The 21,576-nt window shown below is 34.7% G+C and overlaps 1 protein-coding gene across 1 annotated transcript in view; it reads left to right on the top strand.

Moving 5' to 3' along the window:
* Positions 1-10,328: 10,328 nt before the first annotated feature.
* The window catches only part of OLFM3 (olfactomedin 3), a 198,863-nt gene continuing 187,615 nt past the window's right edge, over positions 10,329-21,576 (top strand). The window contains exon 1 of the mRNA XM_004775168.2: positions 10,329-10,818. Within this exon, the coding sequence (XP_004775225.1) occupies positions 10,750-10,818 (69 nt within the window). The 5' untranslated portion in view covers positions 10,329-10,749. The remainder of the gene's footprint in view (positions 10,819-21,576) is intronic.

Raw genomic sequence — 21,576 nt, 5'->3', positions numbered from 1 at the left:
CTTCCCTAGCAACCAATGCTGTTTACTTCCTCTTTGGGTGTTCCGCTTAGTCTCACGAGGCAATCCTAACCTGGCAACTAGCCAGGCGCCATCTTTTAATGGCGGAGGCCGCCCTGGCCAGGGGCCTGCCTCCGACAGCTAATCTGAGGGACAGAATTTTTGAAAAGAAAAAACATAGCTGCAAGAAAAAAGAGAGAGAGTCAGGTACTAGAAATATATAACAAGAATTGAATTTCAAAGTATCTCCTCTTCCATTAGCTCTTTTCCAAGTAGAGTTTCCAACCTCTTCCTCATCCCAGCGCTTGTGATAAAATATTTGACATAATCTGTGATTTTGTTTCTAAAATATAAATGAAGAGGACTTTCCTATAAGAACTGTAATATAAATGTAAAATGTAAAAAGACAACTGGTTAAAATGTATGTTTAATTTTTTCTTTCCCTTGTGGGATCAAAGAGAAAAAAAAAGAAATCTATTAGTAGGAGCAGGGTATATTTTTACTCTCAGTCTATGTGTCCCCATGGGTAATTTATAGTAATGTGATTTAAAAGATTTCAAAAGAACTCTATGTGTATGTACATGTACACATATGGTTGGTAAAAACAAACTAGAATTGGAGTACCTGGGTGGTTCAGTCAGCTAAGCATCCAACTCTTGGTTTTAGCTCAGGGTTTTGGGATCAAGCACTGTGCTGGGCTTCATGCTAGGCATGAAGCTTGCTTAAGATTCACTCTCTCCATCTCTCCTGCCCCCTCCCCCCAAAATAAATAAATAAATCCTAAAAAAAAACAAAACAAAAACAAAATTTAAGATTACCTAAAATTGCCAGAACTCAATTCCATGATTGCACCACACTATTTGGTATACTTAATAATAATTATTTCCCCAGGGCACCCAAGGTGGCTCAGTTGGTTAAGTGACAGCCTTCGGCTCAGGTCATGATCCTGGAGTCCCGGAATCAAGTCCTGCATAGGGCTCCCTACTCAGCAGGGAGTCAACTTCTCCCTCTGACCCTCCCCATTCTCATTCTCTCTCTCTCAAATAAAAAAATAATAATAATTATCCCCCAAATATTAATAATGTGAATCTGAATTATAATAGTACCTTCATTAAATATATTGGAATCTTTGGTCAGAATTCACTTAAATGTTTCTCATTTACTAGTATATACCTTCAACGTGTGGAAAGTTTGTTAAAAACTACAGATTCCAAGTCAGAAGGACTTGGTTGAAGCTGGAAAACCTGTTCTTTTAAGAAATGTCTTAGATAATTGTGATGTTGATTCATTAAGGACTAAACTTTAAGAAATATTGAAAAAAGAGACATGTCATGGTTCTAGTGCAATGTGAATAGTATAAGGCAGTCTAATGAAGATAGAAACATAGTTTACGGAATTAGATTGCTTGACTTCAACATTGACTCCTTCGCTTACTAAACGTGTGATCATGGTTAAGGCAAAAATTTTCTCTGTGCCTCAGATCCCTCATATGTAAAATGGAAACTAAAACAGAACCTCTTCCAATGCGTTTTGTGAAGATGATGTAAAATAATCCTTCTAAAGGCTTAGCACAATGCCTGGCATGTAGGAAATGCTAAAAAGCCATTGATTCATATTGTTTCTTTTTTCTTTCTTTCTTTTCTCCAAAGGTTCTACAGATCACTTTCATTGTGTTCTCTGAAGTTCTAATTGCATGTGAGAATGCATGTTAGATGTCCCCGTGTCATGAGTGTTGAGTTAATTTCAAATAATTTTTTTATCTCTTCTATATTTATTCTCTTTGATATTTTAAGAGGCAGAGATCTTCAGTACTACTTTCTTCTAACAACCCCTTCGAAATAGACATCCCTGGTTAACTATTCAATAGGAAAGTTGCCTTTATCTAATTGCCTATCTGTGCATCTCCCTATGGCTCTCACTGTTCCCTCTGTTCTGCCAAAGGTATGGCTTTGGGGAAGATTACCTTTTCAATGGAGTCAGGGCTAAAAGTGTTTTCTTCATTAAGTTAAGTCACGTAACACTATTAAACTGTTCAGTTACTGCAAAACCCTATAATTCTATTGGCACACAGTATAGGTAAATGCACAGACTCTATATTGCATCTCAGTTGATCTTTTTGGTGCATAAGTCTTTAAAGCCTCTGAATTTTTAACCAAATAAATAAATAAAAATACAATTTATAATGCATGTGTGTATATATATATAAATATATGAAACATACATATAATACAAATAATATATATATGATATATATCAGATATCAAAGACAGATATCAAAAATAAAAAGACAAAGACGGAAAGGGGTTTAAATAATTATGACCACTGACATCTCCCAAATTCAGTTATCAGGTATTTCCTTCTTCCTTGCATAATGGTAAGTGAATAAGGGGAGGCAGAAAGGACAGAAATGTTTCTCTAGTAAAGTCTATCTTCATGGAAATGCAAGGAGATGGGAATGAGCAGGACTAATCAATATTCATCTTGGTAATGTGCCACAAGTACACTGGTAAGGTCCATCAGTTGTTGAAATAGTGACATAAAATGCAAATTTGCATATAATCAGACTGGTTCTTTGCACATGCCCCCTACAGTAGGTTTCTACTGTTATTTTCTAAACTCCAAAATGATGCAAACTTGCATCTTTGCAACACAAATTTTAGAGTCCTGCTTGTTACAATGTGGCTGGGTTTTACTATACTTCCTTGCCAATTAATCAATAGCTGCCCCACTAGGAATATATAGTATATAAAGACATTAATAATGGTGTATATAAAGCAATTAGTATTTAATCATATAAATATTACATACACAAAACCATAAGTAATAACTCAACATTATGACAAAAATACCTGGATTTCCCTACAGGCCACTCCACAGATAGGACTGTACTGTCACCTGGACCTCTGCCTTTCCCACCAATCTCTAGGATATCTGCAGACACCAGTAACTAAAGGTCCCACAGGTCTGCACCATACCTTTGCTACATATTTTGAATATTCCTTCTGGAAATCAGTTTTTTCCCCCTAATTAATGCCATTGAAAGGAAACATGTAACTAAGATGCAATAACACATTATAATGCCACATGCCAAATTCCAGAAGCTAAAAAAAAAAAAAGAAGGAAAGTAATGCCAAACAAAATAACTAATTAGAAATTTATATCAACAGAAGGTATTGCTGTCATACTCTCTGGCCCCTTGACCTACTAGAACTTTTCCTCCTTCTTACCTTTCTAACTAGTTTTTTGCCTGAAGGAATTATTGGTCCTGGACAAAAAAGCCACTTCTTGGTACTTAAAACTCAGGACTGAGATGAAAAAAGAAAGCACCTTCCCTCACACAGCAGCCTAAAAATAGGTCTTTAGAGTACCAAAAAGAACTTAGAACGCACTTTCCCTAAGTTATTTATTTATTTGCATATGGTGGCTCATAATGTTATTAACATAGTACTGCCCTTCAGCAACCTTGGATGACCTGAGATTCTAACACATAAAAGATTAGTTCTAAATGGAAAAATGGTATGTGTGATGTTTGGAAATTCTAATTACCTGAAAGTTATATGATTGCTATATAGTCCTCCCAGTGGTACTTACAAGATTTCATAAGATTATTGTTTAAGAAGATCATACCCTATGGCTCTTGACACTTGCCCTTATTTAATGCATACAAATTTAATTCTGCTTTCTCCACACATTTATTTTGAAAATGTTAAAAAATATACAGAGAAGTTCACACCCAATATTAATGGGATTTTAGTTGTTTATGGTTTGTAAATACGTATAATATGCATAAAAGAAATCAAACATTACTAATCATGTTGAAACCATTATTTCCCTCTATTTCCAGGGGCACCTGCAATCAAGACTACAGTTTGGTACTTTCCAAACCACCTTATTAAATCTTTCTTATTTATTTGTGTCTACAGATGATAGTAACATTTTTGCATGTTTGATTTATATAAATTGCATCATCTTGACATATATTTTCAGCTTTATTTTTATCCTCTTATTATGTTGATTTATTTAAGCCAAGTTAATTTGTTTTAGAAATGGATTTATAATATTTTATTTTTTCTTTTACTACTGAGAAATATTTAGGCTGTTTCTCTAATTTCCCTAATACTATCGATTATGCAAAAGGCATCTAAATGGTCCTTATGCCCATGTGTGATACATTCTCTAAAGTATATACAGTTGTATACAAGTTGTATTTCACAGGCTATGCACATTTTTAACTTTATATTACCTAATTATTTTCCCAATAGTTCTCTAGATTGCATTCCACTAGCAGTATATGAGCACTACATTTTTCCCCCATCCCAGCTAACACTTAAATTTTTCAGATTATTACATTTTTTTGTAAATTTAGGAATGTGAAATTTTATCTCATTTTTTAATTTCTTTTTTTTTTTTTTTGGTTACTAGTGAAGTTGAACTTCATCTATTTTTATTTTTTAATTACAGAGTATATAATCAAATGAAATGTTTCTGCCGCTCTAGTTAATTTTTAAAAAGCAGTCTCACCGGTATTAAGTACTTCAGGAAGAGATTTTATTTTAAATAATGTGAACAAAATTATAATAAGGTGAGATACTTTTGACCATATAATTTGACTGTTATAAGTGATGGACTACAGAATTTCTCTCTACATATATGTAACCCATATGTTGTTTATTTCCCATACTGAAAGATTACATTTTGAATTAATTGTAATATAGGTTTTTCTGATCCTATGTTTATCCATTAACTTAAAGCCAACCTGATTTACAAGCCAACAAATATTTTCCCCACTTTTCCCCAAATTAATAAAACAGATGTGCTTTATGATTTTTTGAAAATTACTGATAAATCATTTTATGCACAACATTGAGATTTCAGTTAACTTACAATTATCCACTTATCAGTTAGGCACACAATTCTTTCAAATAATCCTTAAAGTAAGTATTGAAGAAATAGATACTTAAATTCAGAATGAGAACCAAAAAGACCTTTGTCAGGGTTCTATGGTTACTAGTAATCCCAAGCCATCTTAATACACTATTAGGGATGGAGATGATTAGAAGACTGTTCTATTTCTGGCTTCACCCTTGTTTGGCAGGGTAGGGGTGGTGTTGAGTACTTCAGTATCTCACTCAAGCTAAAGACAAAAGCTGGGATGGGGGTTTAGGAAGGCATTAGAGGGTACTACCTTAATGGTAGAATCTGAAATTTCAATTTGTGTTCCCCTAACCCTGTGAGGGTGGCCACCAGAGCTCTGCTAATTTTCTTAGTCTCAAGGCAGCCTCTTCTGAAGGTGGCAGGTGCTCTTAATGTAAAATTAGCCATAAATGCCAGGTTTGTTTTCTGTTTTTTACTCTCCCAGTTCTTGGTCCCATACTTCATGATTGCCATTTTAGTGTTCCAAGGCCCTCAAATTGTTGCATTAGTATTTTCCTGGCTCTTCTAGTCATTCTCAGTGATGAGAGCTGGTCATAATTACCTAGGCTACCATCACTAGAAGTCAAAGTCCTTTGTAATACTGGTGTTTATTGATAAGTAGGCGGATCTTCCTTACTTTCTTATCTTCCTTACAAAATTCCTTACATGATTTCTTTTTCTATATCCCTGTTAAATTATATAAAAATCAATATTCATCTTCAAAATCCTAGCTCAAACTTATTAGTGATTAACAAGGACACAATGAAAGTTTTTCTTTTTTTTTCTTAAGATGTTATTTATTTATTTGACAGAGAGGGAGAGATGGCAAGTAGGCAGAGAGGCAGATGGGGGTGGGGGTGGGGGTGGAACAGGCTCCCTGCTGAGCAGAGAACCCGACCTGGGGCTCAATCCCAGGACCCTGACATCACGACCTGGGCCAAAGGCAGAGGCCGAGTGAAGAACCACCCAAGTGCCCCATGGACACAATGGAGATTTTAAATTAAGTGTGTAAAATAATTCCTTTTGTTATATATTTTCAAATATAGATACCATCAACTTCTTCCCTCTCTGTTAGCACATACTACGTCTTACACTGAGAGATGAGGCCTAATTATCTTCCCTTTAAATCTAGGCTGGCTTTAGTTACTTGCTCAAACAAATAAAAATGCAGCAAATATGACTCTTGGGACTTTTAGGTCTATGTCATAAGAATCCTTGAAGTTTCTGCCTAGGTCTTTTAAAATACTAGTTCTTGAAACGGTCTCTATAATCAAGTGTTAAGAAAAACCTTGAGAAAGAGTACTTGGGGCTCAGGAAATAATTTCTAGATGAGATGACATTTAGAATGAATCTTAAAAGAGGCAAAAAAAAATCAAAAACATTTTTTTTCAAGGAAAAGAAAAGCTATTAATGGCAGAGGAGAACACTATTAAGGGAACTACAAGCATCAGAATTTTACTGGATTCAAATTATTGTGAGACAATGGTGAGAATTGAGACTGAAGAGAAAAACAAGTGGCCATATCATGCAGGGACATGAATAGGCCATTTTAAAGAGTCTGCCCTTGGTCATGTAGAAGACAGAGAGACATCGAAGACCTTTAATCTGAGAAGTAACCATCTCAGGACCTGTGTGGACAATAAATTGTAGGTTGAAATACTGGTGATAAGGCAGGGGAAAGAAACCATTGGAATAATTGACATGATAGAAAATGAGGTCCTAACCTAGGTATGCATGGAGAAGTGGGAAGGATGTAGAGATAATATGGAGGAAAAATTAACAGAATTTTGATGGATTGGATGCAAATGAGGGAGGAATCAAGTGCGACTTCCATGCTTATTGCTTTGCAATATAGAGAAAATTGTGTTACAAACTAATATGATTGAGGAAAAATATTGATTTGAAATATTGAGTTTGAGGTGCCTGCAAAAATTAAGTTAGTGACATTTAGCAAAACTTGGATATATAATTATCATGCATGATGGAATTAGCGTCAGAAAATCACTCATTCATTCATTCATTAAATCATTATTGATTAAGTGACTACCAGGTGCCAAGCACTACTCTAGGTGATTGGATCATAGAAGAATATTAAAAAAAGGACACTTTATTAAATAGACCATAATAAAAGAGACAGTAAATAATCTACCCAAGAACAAAAATAACATAAATAGAGGATTATTGTGTTGTTATTTTAGATTGGGTAGTTAGGGGAGGTAGGGGTTCTAGATGGAAATGGCTTAAAAGAAAGCAAGGTAGAAAAGTCACCTCAAGAGGGAATAGAAGAGAACAAGGCAAAAAATTGAAGTGTGGCACAGATGTACTTTCATAGACCAAATATATTCAAAAGTGAATATATTCATTTTTATGAAGGTGAGAATTTTCTCAAGGGTTTATATAATCTGTTAGATAATTCTTTTTATTATTCTAAGATAGCTAAGTCCATCAATGTTAAATGATAGGTGAAAGTCAGTATAGGTAAGAAAATTTTTTAACACAATGTAGCATTTCTGTAACGCTGAAGCAATACAACACATTCAGAAGTAATATATTTTACAAAAGAAGACTAATGTTAAAAATATATATATATCCTTTTTTGTCCCTGGAGTGGAAAAAATGGCTAATTACTAACTGATCATTTTCAGAGGTAACAAAGAAAAAGAAAAACTTCCTATCTATCTATTAACTATCTATTTATCTATCTATCCATCTATAGTATTGCCACTAGTATTAGAGAGAAATGATGTATAAATTGCTATGCACAGATAAGATACAGTATGGTCTATAATGTCATCAAATTAAATTGATGATATTTTTCATAAAACTCATTTTGTGAAAATGTACTATAAAGGAGCTTGATTATAAAACAAATGACTAAAAGCAGTATTTAAAATTCCTTTTAGGAAAACTAATTTCAGTTTGTTCTGTTTTATTTTAAAGAGAGAGTGAAGTAGTAGGGTATTGGTGCATTTGTGCTGCTTAGATACAGCTTTGTTTTTCACTGGTATGTTTAATAAAGTTTTTGGTTACTAAACTTGGTTGTTCTCCACAAAAGACAAGCTTTTCTTATGGCAATCTGTTCAAAGTATACTAAGGTCATCTGTTTTCATTTGTAACATAATTACCATACAGTGCATTCTTTAAGTGTTACCATCTTCCATCACATATTTTCTCTCAAAGTGCCACAGATTTTGTATTCTTATTAATTCCTTGTTACAAATGATGATATAGTGCCACAAAATATAGGAAAATAGGGAATTTTTTCAAAAGATTTTATTTATTTATTTATTTATTAAGGAAAGAATTGGGCACATGAGATAGAGAGAGAGAGCAGAAGCAGGGGAAGAGGGAGAAGCAGACTCTCCACTAAGAAGGGGGTCCAGCTCTCAGGGCCTGAGCCAAAGGCAGACACTTAACTGACTGACCCACTCAGGCAGCTCGGGAAATGGATATTTAAAGGGGAAAAATAGGAGTTTGGGCCCAGTAGTTATTAATATTGTGAACTATGTATGAGTTCAGAATATTTTTTAATCCCTAGGAAAAACAGTATCGTTAAAAGAACAGCTATTGATCTTATATTTATGATGATTATGATCTCATATTACTTTCTTGTATGTCTGTTAAGCACAGTTCCTCATATTCAAATAAGTAAGCTGCACTGTGTGATGAGAGGAGGAGGTGGAACAAGATGGTAGAAGATATTCTGAGAAGAGAAAAGAGCATGCATAAAAATAAACAATTATGTTGTATTTAGTATAGATAATACAAATGCACTATTACAGCCACCCAGCGACTGCACCTTTGCAATTCATTTCCCAATTGTGCAATGATTTGAAATGTTTAGAAATTCCATTTAGAAATGGAATACAATTTTCAACAATTTTTATGTATGAATCATCAAAAAACATAATCTATGCTGATTTATCCTAGATGGATGGATAAAAATAGAGATTAGGTTAAGAAACAAATGTAAAAAGGGGGGACACCCCAAATATGCGCTAGAAAGCTATTCCAAAGGGTGTCAGACATAACTCTGTAATTTTATCTATTACCTCAAAAGAAAATTTCTCTTATCTCTTTCTGCATGGAAATAATGGGAATTTCCAACTGTTATGATTGCTAGAGTTATCATTAAACTAACAGACTTCAGATAACTCTACTTTCTTTCTCTTATTCTTTAATCTCTTTTCTATGCATGATCTATTTCTTCAAAAGGAATTTTCATATTTACTTTTCTCCTTATTATTTATGTTTCATAAGGAAAAAAGAACTCAGGTAATGACGTACACATGTATACATATTCATAATATCAGGATAAAAATAGATGCAACATGATGCAAATCCTTGGGGATTATAACTTCTAAGACATTTGATTCCTAATTGAGATATATTGAAAAATATGAAGACTTTTCAGTAAAAGATTGGTGAAATATTGTACATGGTGTGTGTCTAATATCTCAGACAATTTATCTTCTTTTTTACAGTGGAAGCAATGGCCATATCATCAGTTCATATATTTTAATCCTTAGGAAATAACATTTCTAGAAAACTCAACAGAAGACATGACTCAAGGAGCATTAAAGGTATAATCATATGAGAGGGAGGATTCAAGGTGGTTGCAAACTCCTCTCCATGTTTTTATCTTATGGCAAACACTTTGCCCAGCTTCAAAGAAAAGAAGTCACTTGAGTATAATTAAACTATGTAAGGTGTATGAGAGTGTTAGTTTTTTATTTACCCTTTCTTGCTCCTGTGAGGCAGGTGTTCTGCCTCTTCTCTTGAGTTTGGGAAAACAGAAATATTTGGAAGCTTAGAAATATTCATTTTTCCCATCCCACTGTCCATCCATCACTGAATTCTTCCTCAGGCATAAACATAAGTCAGATAGACAAAGAAATTATATTTCTGGCTATGGCTGTGGCTGAGTGTGAGGAAGAGGGATTTCAGCTGCGTGTGGGGGTGGAGGAGGTCACTAATGGAATATCCCATTTATAATAAAAAAGAAAGCTTCTCACTTATATATGCATAGTAAAGTCCTAGACAGAAAAATACACATTAATACCTAACCAAACAAATTATTTCAATAGACTATTTATAAATAACAGTGCATATATGCATATATAATAGCTACAAATTGGATGCCTTGAACGGAAAACTCACATTGATAGTCTGCACTGCAAACTTTGTTTAAAGCACTAAATACGATATCAAGTCCTCTGTCAATGACAGCAGAAGGTTCCAGGCACTATTTGTTTCATAATCCTGGATTTAGCTGACTCTTTACTTCTTTGCAGTCAAGTTGCTACCAAATGCTGAACTGGAGCGTGAGAGTCAATCCTTGTTTGGTTAACAAATTCCCAGCAATATATACCCCCAAGCCCCCAGGAGTTGTAGTGATGTCATATCCGTTGCCCAGGTCTCCACACCTCTCTCGGCAGTTACTCCCTGTGTCTTTTGCTCAGGTCAAAACTTTTGAGGTGGGCTATCTAGATAGCAGCGGGAGAGAGGGTAAACTAGGGCTCGGGCTGGAGGAGCTTCAGCACCTCGGTCAGCGCCCACTGCAGCCCAACCCACCCCCTTGAGCTCGCGCGGACTCCCTGCTCTGAGAATGCCTGCGGAATGATCGCCCCCCAGGGCGGCTGCCGCTGCTGCCGCTACTGCTACCGCCGCTACTGCTCCCGCTGCTGCTGCTCTTGCTCGTGCTCCAGCCACCGCCTCTGTCTCTACTCTGCTCTGACTGGCAGGCAGAGAGTGCAACTGACGAGGGAAAGGTCTCTGCAGTGAGAGTAAAGTGGCTACAGAAAAGAGAGTAAAGAGAGGGCAAAAACCCAGATCAGAATGCAGGCGACGTCCAACCTACTCAATCTCCTGCTGCTGTCTTTGCTTGCTGGATTAGACCCTTCCAAGGTATGGGCAATATTTAACTCTTGTTTGAAATAAATGTGCAATATGTAACAAACCGACCAAAAATGCAAATAAATATGGGGGGGGGGGGCGGTGGGCACGAAAGACAGCTCTCCCAGCTATCTTGAGGTGCCTGGCTTATCCCTACTGCTAAGATAACAAGGTGAACTACCGAAGGAATAGCTCCTCAAGGTAGAGTCCAGGCGAGGAGGGGTTGGGGGAGGGACCAAGAGCGAATATAATGTGTATGGGCAGAGGACTATGCGGCTCTCGGGGGAATTTAGCTTATTCCGTATCCAAGTGCTTAATGTTCTCTTGTGAAGTCGGACGGGTAATGCAAAGGAGTTAGCAGTTGAAACAATGCAGTTTGTAAACATGTATTAGGAGATGGTGCACTGTTTCTTTGTTGAAAGCAGAGAAGCGTTTTCCAGCTGCTCCTGGTCAATAATACTCCCATCGCAGACGTGCTGCGGTTTGTGTCCAAAACATTTAGGATGCTGCTGGTAACACACACGGCCGAGCAGCAGAGCTATACTCTGCCATGACTGAGAGGCGTTCGTGAAAGGAGCTTGTGTTTATTTGCTTGTTTCTTTTTATTAAGAAAATTAGGAAGCACTGGGGAAGTTCTGATTACCAGTGTTAAGAAACAGGAAGTGAGAACGCTGTCAAACTAGGGAGGGAAAGAGGAAGGATGAGTTGTCTCATAGCTCTTGAACTCCGAAAATTATCCAGTACTGGTAATTAAAGTGAACGCTAACCTCTTTTGATAAAAAGGTAGAAAAATATGGAGAAATATTTTCAGTTGTGTGAGAGAAACGTCTTGACAATAAAGTGAGATAATGGGAGAGCTTCAACATTCTAAGAAAATCACAATGACCTGGAAAATAAGAGATAAAGGCATCTGGTAAAAAAAAAAAAAAAAAAAAAAAAAAAAAAAAAGACAATTTTTGAAATAATTTTACTTATTTAGCTTGTCAAGAGCACTCAGACAAAACAGAAAAGAAAAATGATACCATGTTACAAAACCATATAAAGCTGCATTTGAAAATATTGTAAAGTTATTTTAAAAGCTTAACATTATCTGTGTGGTGTAGAGAAATGAAGTTTCTTTTCCTAATTGTATAGAACTAATATGTGACCAAGCATAATATAGTATTATGGTTGATTGAATATTTCTAGGCCGAATATAGTATACAGTGAAAACTTAGAATCATATCATATATATTTGTAGTTATTTCTTTGCATTTTTCATATTTAGAGAGACCTGATGAGAATAATTTTATTTTAAAGGTACAGTTGTGCTGATATTGTCACTGTGAAATCTCCACACAGTGTGTGAATTCCACTTTAATGATCTTAGTAGATTATTTTATACACTAAGGGGTAGCTTTACATCCACGTAAAAAGTGTTGACTTTGTTTTTATATTTTTAATTTTTTTTTTCTTTTTGTCTCTGGATTTATAGTGACACATCCTACGGCCACTCTCATTATACTCTATTGGTTACCACTTTTGAACATATTCATTATGTATCTTTTTTGGAATATTCTTGATAAAGTAGTTTTTTAAAGCAAAGCCAATTACTGAGCTACTGTAGGAAAAAAAATCACTTAAAGTGAGTTTTGTCATTCTTTAAAAAGAATTCAGAAATGTAGAGCTTTACCAGGAACTGCATGTGTGATGTGATGTGTCTGGTATGTATAGTGTCAGAAGACCTTTTTGAATTCTTGAACCCCACTCCTTCCCAAATTAGATATATATATAAACAAAAAAATAGCTACTAAATAAAAAAGCTGTTAAATTCTCCAATGACCCATTTTAGTTAATATGATCTTTTCTAGTATTAAGAAGTTTATGTCTGTGTATTCAACTATATATAACTTTTCTTTTGATGTAGTGGGGCTGTTTAGTACAAGTAAGCTGAGAAATCCAGGGAAGGAAAACACATACATGAACTTTTCAAATTGTCCTTTTCAGATTCTAGATACTGCAATACAGTGTATAAAGAAGAGATGATATTTTGTTCTACACCATATATGACATTATAGAAAATATTAGAAGGTTTAGAGCAAATGATTTTAATGTCTAAAAACTTTGGGGACTAGTAGACAAAATATTGCTTTTAAAAAGTTAATAAAAGCTACTGTTTTAGCAAGCTGTTATTGATCACCAAACTATAAGTATCCCTCCCAACCAAATCATAAATGGTACCAATGAATTCTCAAAATAATTTTCAATTAGATTATGAACTAGGAAAAAAAAAAGATTATGAACTAGAAATTTTCACAAATTTTATTTGTTATTGCATGAACTACTTAAGGATTTAGGTAATAAAATTAACATTCATAATGTAAATTATGTGTGATGAAATTTAAATAAAAATCCAATGATACAGAAATGTATAAGACCACAGTTCTTGGACAATAAGTAATAATTAACTGATGACAGTTAAATATGCAGAAATTCTAAACAGTTGATTTTTTTAAATATACTAATATGCTAGAACTGATATATTTCAAAATCACATTTTTATATAAATGCATTCAAATATTCTTCTATATTGTTACACTTTCTTTGTAGTAAATATATACGTATAATCATACATAGAGACCCACAGATTGGCAAAATAGGAGAGCTCTTAAGAATAGGTTTTTTTTTTTTTTCAGGTATAGGATTGCCACATGGATCAAATATTGGAAATATAAACCCTAGTGATCATTGAATATTAATTAATCTAAAAACAATAAGGCTTTCTAATAACAGTGCCAATTCCATTTCCTGGAGACTAGATAATGTTTATGTTTATGATCATTTTTCCTATGATTGAAACTTCCAGATCTTATATGAAAATTTATAAAGTACTTAACTATCGCCATCTTATGGTAAGATAAGTTACTTGAAAGTCAATTTTATTTTTAAATTAAAAAAAAAAATCCCCAAACTTTTATATTTATAGAATGGACTTACTTTCAGCATGTTCTCACTTTCTTTTCTCTCATTTGATGTATCAGAAAATTGGCTAAATTAGTATTTTCTTTCAGCAAAGAAAGGCAATTCACCATTAATTATTTGTATTTTTTTATAGACAGGTTATCAATTTTCCTCTCAGAAAATTATGAGAACTATGCTTTCTTAATTAAAATCTTATTAACAAGTTTCTAGTTTCATTTAGAAAAACTTATAGGTATATTACTTTACCTATTTTAAGAGAAATTAATTTTATTTGTAATGGAGTGCCTGAATTACAGGCAATGTGCCAAACCATCAATCATTTAAAAGTAAATTTTTAAAAACCTGAAAGCTTGTAGGAATTCAATTATTGCTTACTTTTATGGAGAAAGGAATATTCCAGTGCTAGAAATTCCTGAGAATGGCTGCTAGATGGCATCTCTGTGCTTTTAAACTAAACACACTGAGTTCAGTAATGACCTTGATATTAGGAGAGTGAACCTCTTTTTCTTTTACAAGAAGATTTTTAGCAGACCATTATTCGAACATTATAACAAAATAGTAATTCCTGTGAATCAGAACCATGAATTTCTCTGCTCTGCAGTGCTGAAACAGGAAGAAAGGAAGAAATAAATGTGGCTGTGCAGGCTTTAAACAGAACATTTATACCAGAGTCAGATACTTGGGGAATAGTTAAAAAGCGGTGACATAGGCATAGACACACCTTGGGGTGACTGTTGAACTTTAAGGTAGTTGTACCTCTGGGATAAATAGATTGAAAAATGCCCTAGCACACTTAGATGGAGAAAACATTCACTATCTCCTCACCTAGAAATATATTAAAGAACTTATCACCATGCTACTTGCTCATACCACAAACATAATAAAATGTAACAGTGATTCAGCAATTATGTCCAACACCAAACTGTTCTTTCTGTCCAAAACAGCGCAGCTAATTAGAAATCTTGCATTAAATAAGACAGTTGCTTTAAAGCCACATAAAGATGATGGAAAACAAGAGAATTTCCATCATTATATTTTTAATGCTTCATAATGTAATTCACCAGGTGTACATGCCTTTGCATTTTGGTATTGCTAAAAAAAATTATCAAGGACCTAAATTGGCTATGGTGGCTTTTGTACATAAACCTGAAGTTCTTGTTCTTTCAACTTTTACATGAAATTAATAAAAAGCAAAAGCAGCAAGGGAAACAAGCTGAGATAAATTTGTTGTAAAATTCACTTTAAAATCTTCTTCTGAATCTCCTATATGCCAGGCACACCGTCTATACAACAGGACCAACTCAAATTAGCACAGAAAATGTGGATCGATGGCATTTGACAAAACCTGTAATCACACACCCATAAACCCTGATATGGTAAAAAGTGAAAAGTTCAACCCAGCCCATCCATGTTTTGAAGGAACAAATTACTTTCTTACTCTGATTTTATCCCATTCTCCTTAAACCAATTGAATTCTTATTTTAGAGAAAGTAAATATTCCTTCTCACTCTCTTGGCAATTTGAAATGGTTAAATTTGTACTATTTTCATTTATTTTTCTTTTAAAATTCTATCCCATGTAATTTTGCAATTACTTTCTTTAAAAATGACTATTGGGATGATTGATAGGTTCCCTGTTGGGACGGAAAGTGGCACAAAAGTGAGAAGCAGAGTAGGATGCAGGGTCCTTTATTCTCCACCTCACTTTTGCCACTATACGTGTGTGTGTGTGTGTGTGTGTGTATGTGTATATATATGTATATATGCATGTGTGTATGTATGTATAGATGTGTGTGTGTGTGTGTGTGTATGAGGACAACACTGAGGAAGCTGTGATCTAACCTAAAAAATGTGAAGCCTACATGTTCTTAAAAGTTCTGTGTTAAATTCTATGAGGCCCCAAGCTACGCTTTGCATGTTTGTGGGTCCCCAGCTCTCCCAACCCCATTCCTATATTGAAACCTAATGCCCAAAGTGAGGGTACTAAGCCCTGAGGCTTTGGGGAAGTAATTAGGTCCTGAAGATGGAGCCTTCACAAATGAGATTTGTACCCTGATATGAGGCCGCAGAAGAAAAAGCTCATTCTTTCCATCATGCGAGGATACAAACAGAAGTCTACAACCTGGAAGAGGATCCCCACCTGACCATGCTGGCACCCAGAGCTTAAACTTCCAGCCTCCAGAATTGTGAGAAATAAATATCTGTTTATAAGCCACTCAGTGGAGAACTTCGTTACAGCAGCCCACAGACTGTGATACTTTATTTAATCATATTTGATCATTCATGAAAAATTAGCAAGTCGTTTTGTAGGGTATAGCTTCTAAGATCATGAGATCTAAGATCATGTGACATCGGGGATCAGCCTGCCTAGATAATATCATGAAGTCTTCCTCTTCTGTGTTCGGCATTCAATAAAGCCTTAGGTTTTCTACTTCCTCATGAACCATTCTCTCCTTCCCTCTTATCTTCCCATACATGATTCATGTACCTGGGTTTATTCATTTATCCATCAAACGTTACTCACTCAACAAAGCGTGGAGTGGATCTGAAAACCAACATGTTTCTTGCTTCATCTCTAAGTCTTTTGTTTAATGAAAAATTCTCTAGTGAAAAGCAAAGCAAGAACTTATTTCTCACATGAAGGGAATTGCTAGTGTGATGAGACGTCAGAGGTATTTGGGAGGACTAATTATAAAAGGTCCTGCTTATCTTTACTGACTCTTCCCAAGCAGGAACATCCTTAAGGATTTCGGACTTGCAATCATTACAAAACTTCAATTTTTGTACTAACAAAACACATAAAGAAAAAAATGAGACTGGATAAAGCTAAGACTTGGCATTTGATTTACTGAAGTGTTAAGTAGTCACATTTTACTTTAAATAAATTGGCATCAGTGAAATTAATAGAGGAGAAACAAAACCAGACAGCTGTCTTTGTAGGTTAGATGAGATGGCCGTGGGTCCTTGGATCATCTGTGCATGTAGGTAAATATGTATATGTGTATATATAGGAACAGATGATTTCATAGTGGCATTAATATATTAAAGTAACATCAAAAATTTTGTAAACATTTACTACCTAGATCCCACGTTTAAATCAAAAGATGATCTTGAAATTAGTCATCCACTTACTCAGTCTATGCCACCTACTAATTAAAAACTTTGAAGGAGATTTTCTATGAAACTAGTATTATCATGGTAATTCTCCAATATAATTTTTAAATTGTATACCAAATTAAGTCAACATAAAAAGGCAAACTGGACATGAAATCATGGCTTTAAGGCCTAACATGATTTTAAGGAGTAACTGTGCAACATTTCAGTAAGACAGTTATCTCTCTAAAGCTCACTTTTCTTAGCTATGGACTAGATGGAATAGCAATAGTTCATACCATTATTAATTATATATTTATAATTGTATATATGTCACTTATACAATAAATCATTTATATGTAAATCCATAAGTTTTTATATAAATATTTCATAACATCAATCTATAACCAGATCTAAAGTCTGTTTTGTACCACATGTTAAGATTGTAGTAGAAAAGGACCTTTCATTACTCTTTTTTCTTTGTTATTCCTTCTTCTCAGCTTTCAGAAAAGTGAATGTCATGTTTCTATGTGATCAGCAGAATTTCTCAGAATCAGCCCATAGTTTTGGTCAAAGCTCCAATTTCAAAATATCACCTTGAAAATTGACATCATACTTATAGCCCAAAAGGCCCTGCTTACAAATTTGTTAGAAAAAAAAACAAGACATGCAAAGTGGTTCCATAATATCAAAGCCAAACTACATCCAGAAAAGAGCTTTTAAACTAATCATGGAGAGTGTATCACAGAGAGGATGGATATATTTAAACAAAGATCTATCAACAGATAAAATTGCTTTTTTGACCAGCATGACAAGTGTAGGCTTCTTGGGTCTTTGCAAAGTATGCCAATGATAAAGCAGTTTATTGTTTTTAAGATTTTATTTATTTATTTATTTATTTATCTATTTATTGGACAGAAAGAGAAAGCACAAGCAGGCAGAGTGGCAGGCAGAGGGAGAGGGAGAAGCCGATTCCTTACTGAGTAAGGAGCCCAATGAGGGGCTCAATCCCAGGACCCTGGCATCATGACCTGAGCCCAAGGCAGATGCTTAACCACTTGAGTCACACAGTCACCCCTATCAAGAAGTTAAATCCTCTCTATGATTTAAAAATATTAAAGAAAGAAATTTAGAAAGGGATTTTCTCAAGTTACTCTGTCTAGATATGTTCAGGGCAGAAGGTCATTGTCTTGGTCCATTCAGGCTGCAATAACAAAGTACCACAGACTGAGTTAACAACAGAAATTTATTGCTCACAATTCTGAAGGTTAGGAAGTCCAGGATCAAGGCACCAGCATGATCAAGTTTTGGAAATGGTCCTTCTCCTGGTTCATAGCTGGTTCCCTCTCATTGTACTCTCACATGTAATAGGGGCTACGGAGCTCTGTGGAGTCTTTCTAGAAGGGCACTAATCTCATTCAGTGAAGGCTCCCATTGATGACCTAATCACTTCCCAAAGCCCCCACCTCCTAAAACCATCACATTGGGCATTGGGATATCAACAATTTAGGCAGGTAGGAAGGACATAAATATCAAGAACATAGCAGTCATAAAAAAAAAAAAGAACATAGCAGTCATAAAGAAATGACAACTTTATGAACATAATTTCTCTGCTCTTATCTCCCAGATTGCTTTCGTAGTCCCTCTGTTAATACTGGGTTTCTTGCTCTTTTTAACAGAGACTTTTACAAAGTGCTTGAAAAGACCTAACCCTTAATTAGCCACTTAATAATACTTCTTCTAGTGTTATTCATCCAAAAGCAAGTCCACCTGAGTAACTCATGAATTCATTCTTTCCTTTCTCAGTTCAACTGATGTAAATAATATAACGGGTAAAAATAGATAACTATATAAATTTTAGGATAGACCCTAATCAAGAAAAATTAATATTTAAGAAATGTATTATTTCAGAAATACTTGCACACCATCAATTAGTGAAATTTAACTTATTTCTGTTACTTGCTATAAGAGGTGGCAAAGTCTTTTAGGAAGGGGGGGTCCAAAAATATAGGAACTGTATAAGAACACCTCTATCAAGAGTGCCATTAATTTGAATGTTACTAATAAAAATATTCTTGGAATTAAAAAGATTTAATTTAAAAACAAGTGTTCTAAAGTATATATTATAAGGCTATACCTTCCGTCATTCTTATAACAAGCCTTCAGGAGAATAAAAATAAGTTCAGAAAGAGGATCACAGATGCTGTTGTGTTTCTCCTTTCGCCTCTCTTTGGAAAGCTCTTTCCCTCATCTCCATATGTCAAAATTTTACCTATATTTTAAGATGCAACTCAAATGTCACTTCTTCCATACATCCTTCCCTAACACTCCTCAAACCCCAGAGGAAGAGGTAATCCTGATAAACTAAGAACTCCTAAAAGAAAAGAATCATGTTTTATTCATCTTTGCGTTTATAGCCACTACACTGTCTCTGAAATAGAATAGGTGTTCAGTGAACACAGACTGAGTTGGATTTCTTTTCCCCCCAAATTTGCTCTCCTCTATTGCACTCTATTCCTAATCACTTTTAGTACACTTTCTACTCCCCACCCCAGTTGGTTATTTAGTGTATTATGTCTCCCTGAATAAATTGTAAGGTAACTGAGGGCAGACCCTGTCTTAGTCATTATCTTATCTTTTCCCATTTAGTGACTAGCGTAGTATCTATTCAGGTAAAATACTTAACAAGTATTTGTTGAATGAAGAAATTTATAGACGAAGAAAAAAATAAGTCAAGGAACACTAAAAGAACTCAAAATCCTGGGTTAAATATAATAGGTGTTTAGGGTCCACGCTCCCACTAGAAAAGATATTAGGGGCAGCAAAGTAAATTTTAAGAATCTTTTCAAGGGCTTAGACCTCTTGTATCTGGTTATTTATCTTAAAGGATGCTGCAAGATTATGTCTTTTTAAATTTTTAACTAATTTCCTGTCCTACCTTACCATCTTTAGTGCTATTTTTGACTTTTCATAGCTCTCTGGGGTACAACCACCTTAATACTCTTAAGAATTACCTGCTGTGTTTCCTGATATTTGGTAGTAATGTTAGCATGTCCTCTTATTTCTTGGTGTGTGTATAAGCATGCATTTTATTTGCATAGGTTTATAAGTCTGAAGAGAGCAATGTGTACCCACGTCTTGACTACTTTATTTTATGTAATGTCTTAGCCTTATCTGATAAATTAGTATATTATTGACATTTCTCCATCTCTTTGTAGGGACTCCATTATTTTTTTAAGAATATAAGATATTCTCTTAAAATTATTCTCTTACTACATGTTCTTATAATAGTACCATATAAAGAAAAGTAATATTGTCTCTATATTTGTACTACATTACTAAATGAGCACAACACCATGATACAGAACAATATTAAATGATTAAGAGAAAATATAGGTAGAGTAAAATTAAAACATCTGAGGGGTGCCTGGGTGTCTAAGTTGTTAAGCGTCTGTCTTCAGCTCAGGTCATGGTCCCAGGGTCCTGGGATTGAGCCCCATGTTAGGCTCCCAGATCAGAGGGGAGCCTGATTCTCCCCCTCCTGGCTGCCTGTATGCTCTCTCTCTTGCTATCTCTCTCTCTCAAGTAAATAAATAAAATCTTTAAAAATAGAAAAAAAATCATCTGAATTTTAACTTCTAAATATCATCAGAAAATTCAATATTTTCATGATTAACTTTGTAGGCTCAAATGCTTTGGAAAGAAATGTCAGTAATAAATTGTCCTAACAGCACAAACAAACAGCTACCTAGATAACCCCAAAGGGAGTGCATAAATTGAATAGATGATCTTTTTTATTTTTCCAACTAAGTTGAAGGTGATTAAGAAGCATTATCCCATGACGATTTAAATAGCATTACTAGAGGGACCAATTTCAGATGGCAGGATTTCTTCAAATAGAGAATCAGTATTGGAAATGTTGATTCACTGCACCAAAATGTCATGGGTGAAATATTAACTTAACAAAAACAATAACAGTTCTGGGAATGATCTATGTCTATGGATGCTTAAGGAATTATTTATCTGGAATTAGTACCCATGGTAAGTATTTTTACACCTACATACATTTTGTGGCATGATAACTATATCTTAGTGCATATCACTATAGTACTAAATAAACAGAAATATTATCTGGCTCAAGACCCACTGAAGACTTTTGATTATACTTACCATTTATTATTTATATTGTGCTACAGATATATTCTACTCTTTACAGAAAGCTGAAGGCTAGACAAAGTCAGAGAATAAAATAACTCCGGTTTGATTGCATATACCTTAAAGCCCTCTAAGGATAAGCAGGAGGAAATGTAGAGAGACTTATGAAGCTCATGCCAAAAAAGTAGCTATTGTAATATAACTCAAAACTGGGCATAAGATATGTGAGAGGAAGGAGTCAAGTAGATGGGATCAATCAATGATTTACACATGGTGCCCTTATTTGTTCCAAAGCATCAAGACTTTCCTGTCAGTTAAAGCAATGAAAAACTCCAACTCTAAATATTTGGAATGGAATAAGACTGTAAGAAGTGATGAAACTATAAATGAGCTTATATGTGGCAAAGAGGTGGATACACTCATATAGCTAAAAGAAAAGAAGGGTTGGGAGGGGAGGAGTATTTGTTTACACACTAGCGTAGACTGAGGCTTTTACAGATGGTATGTGCATCTGCCAACATGCGTTTGAGTTATTTCAAGTGGTTTACTGCACCCCCACACA

Source organism: Mustela putorius, unplaced genomic scaffold (genome assembly GCF_011764305.1).
Source record: "Mustela putorius furo isolate JIRA1106 unplaced genomic scaffold, ASM1176430v1.1 tig00003853_pilon_pilon_pilon, whole genome shotgun sequence".
NCBI lineage: Eukaryota > Metazoa > Chordata > Mammalia > Carnivora > Mustelidae > Mustela > Mustela putorius.
This window is presented reverse-complemented; position numbering and strand designations above follow the sequence as displayed.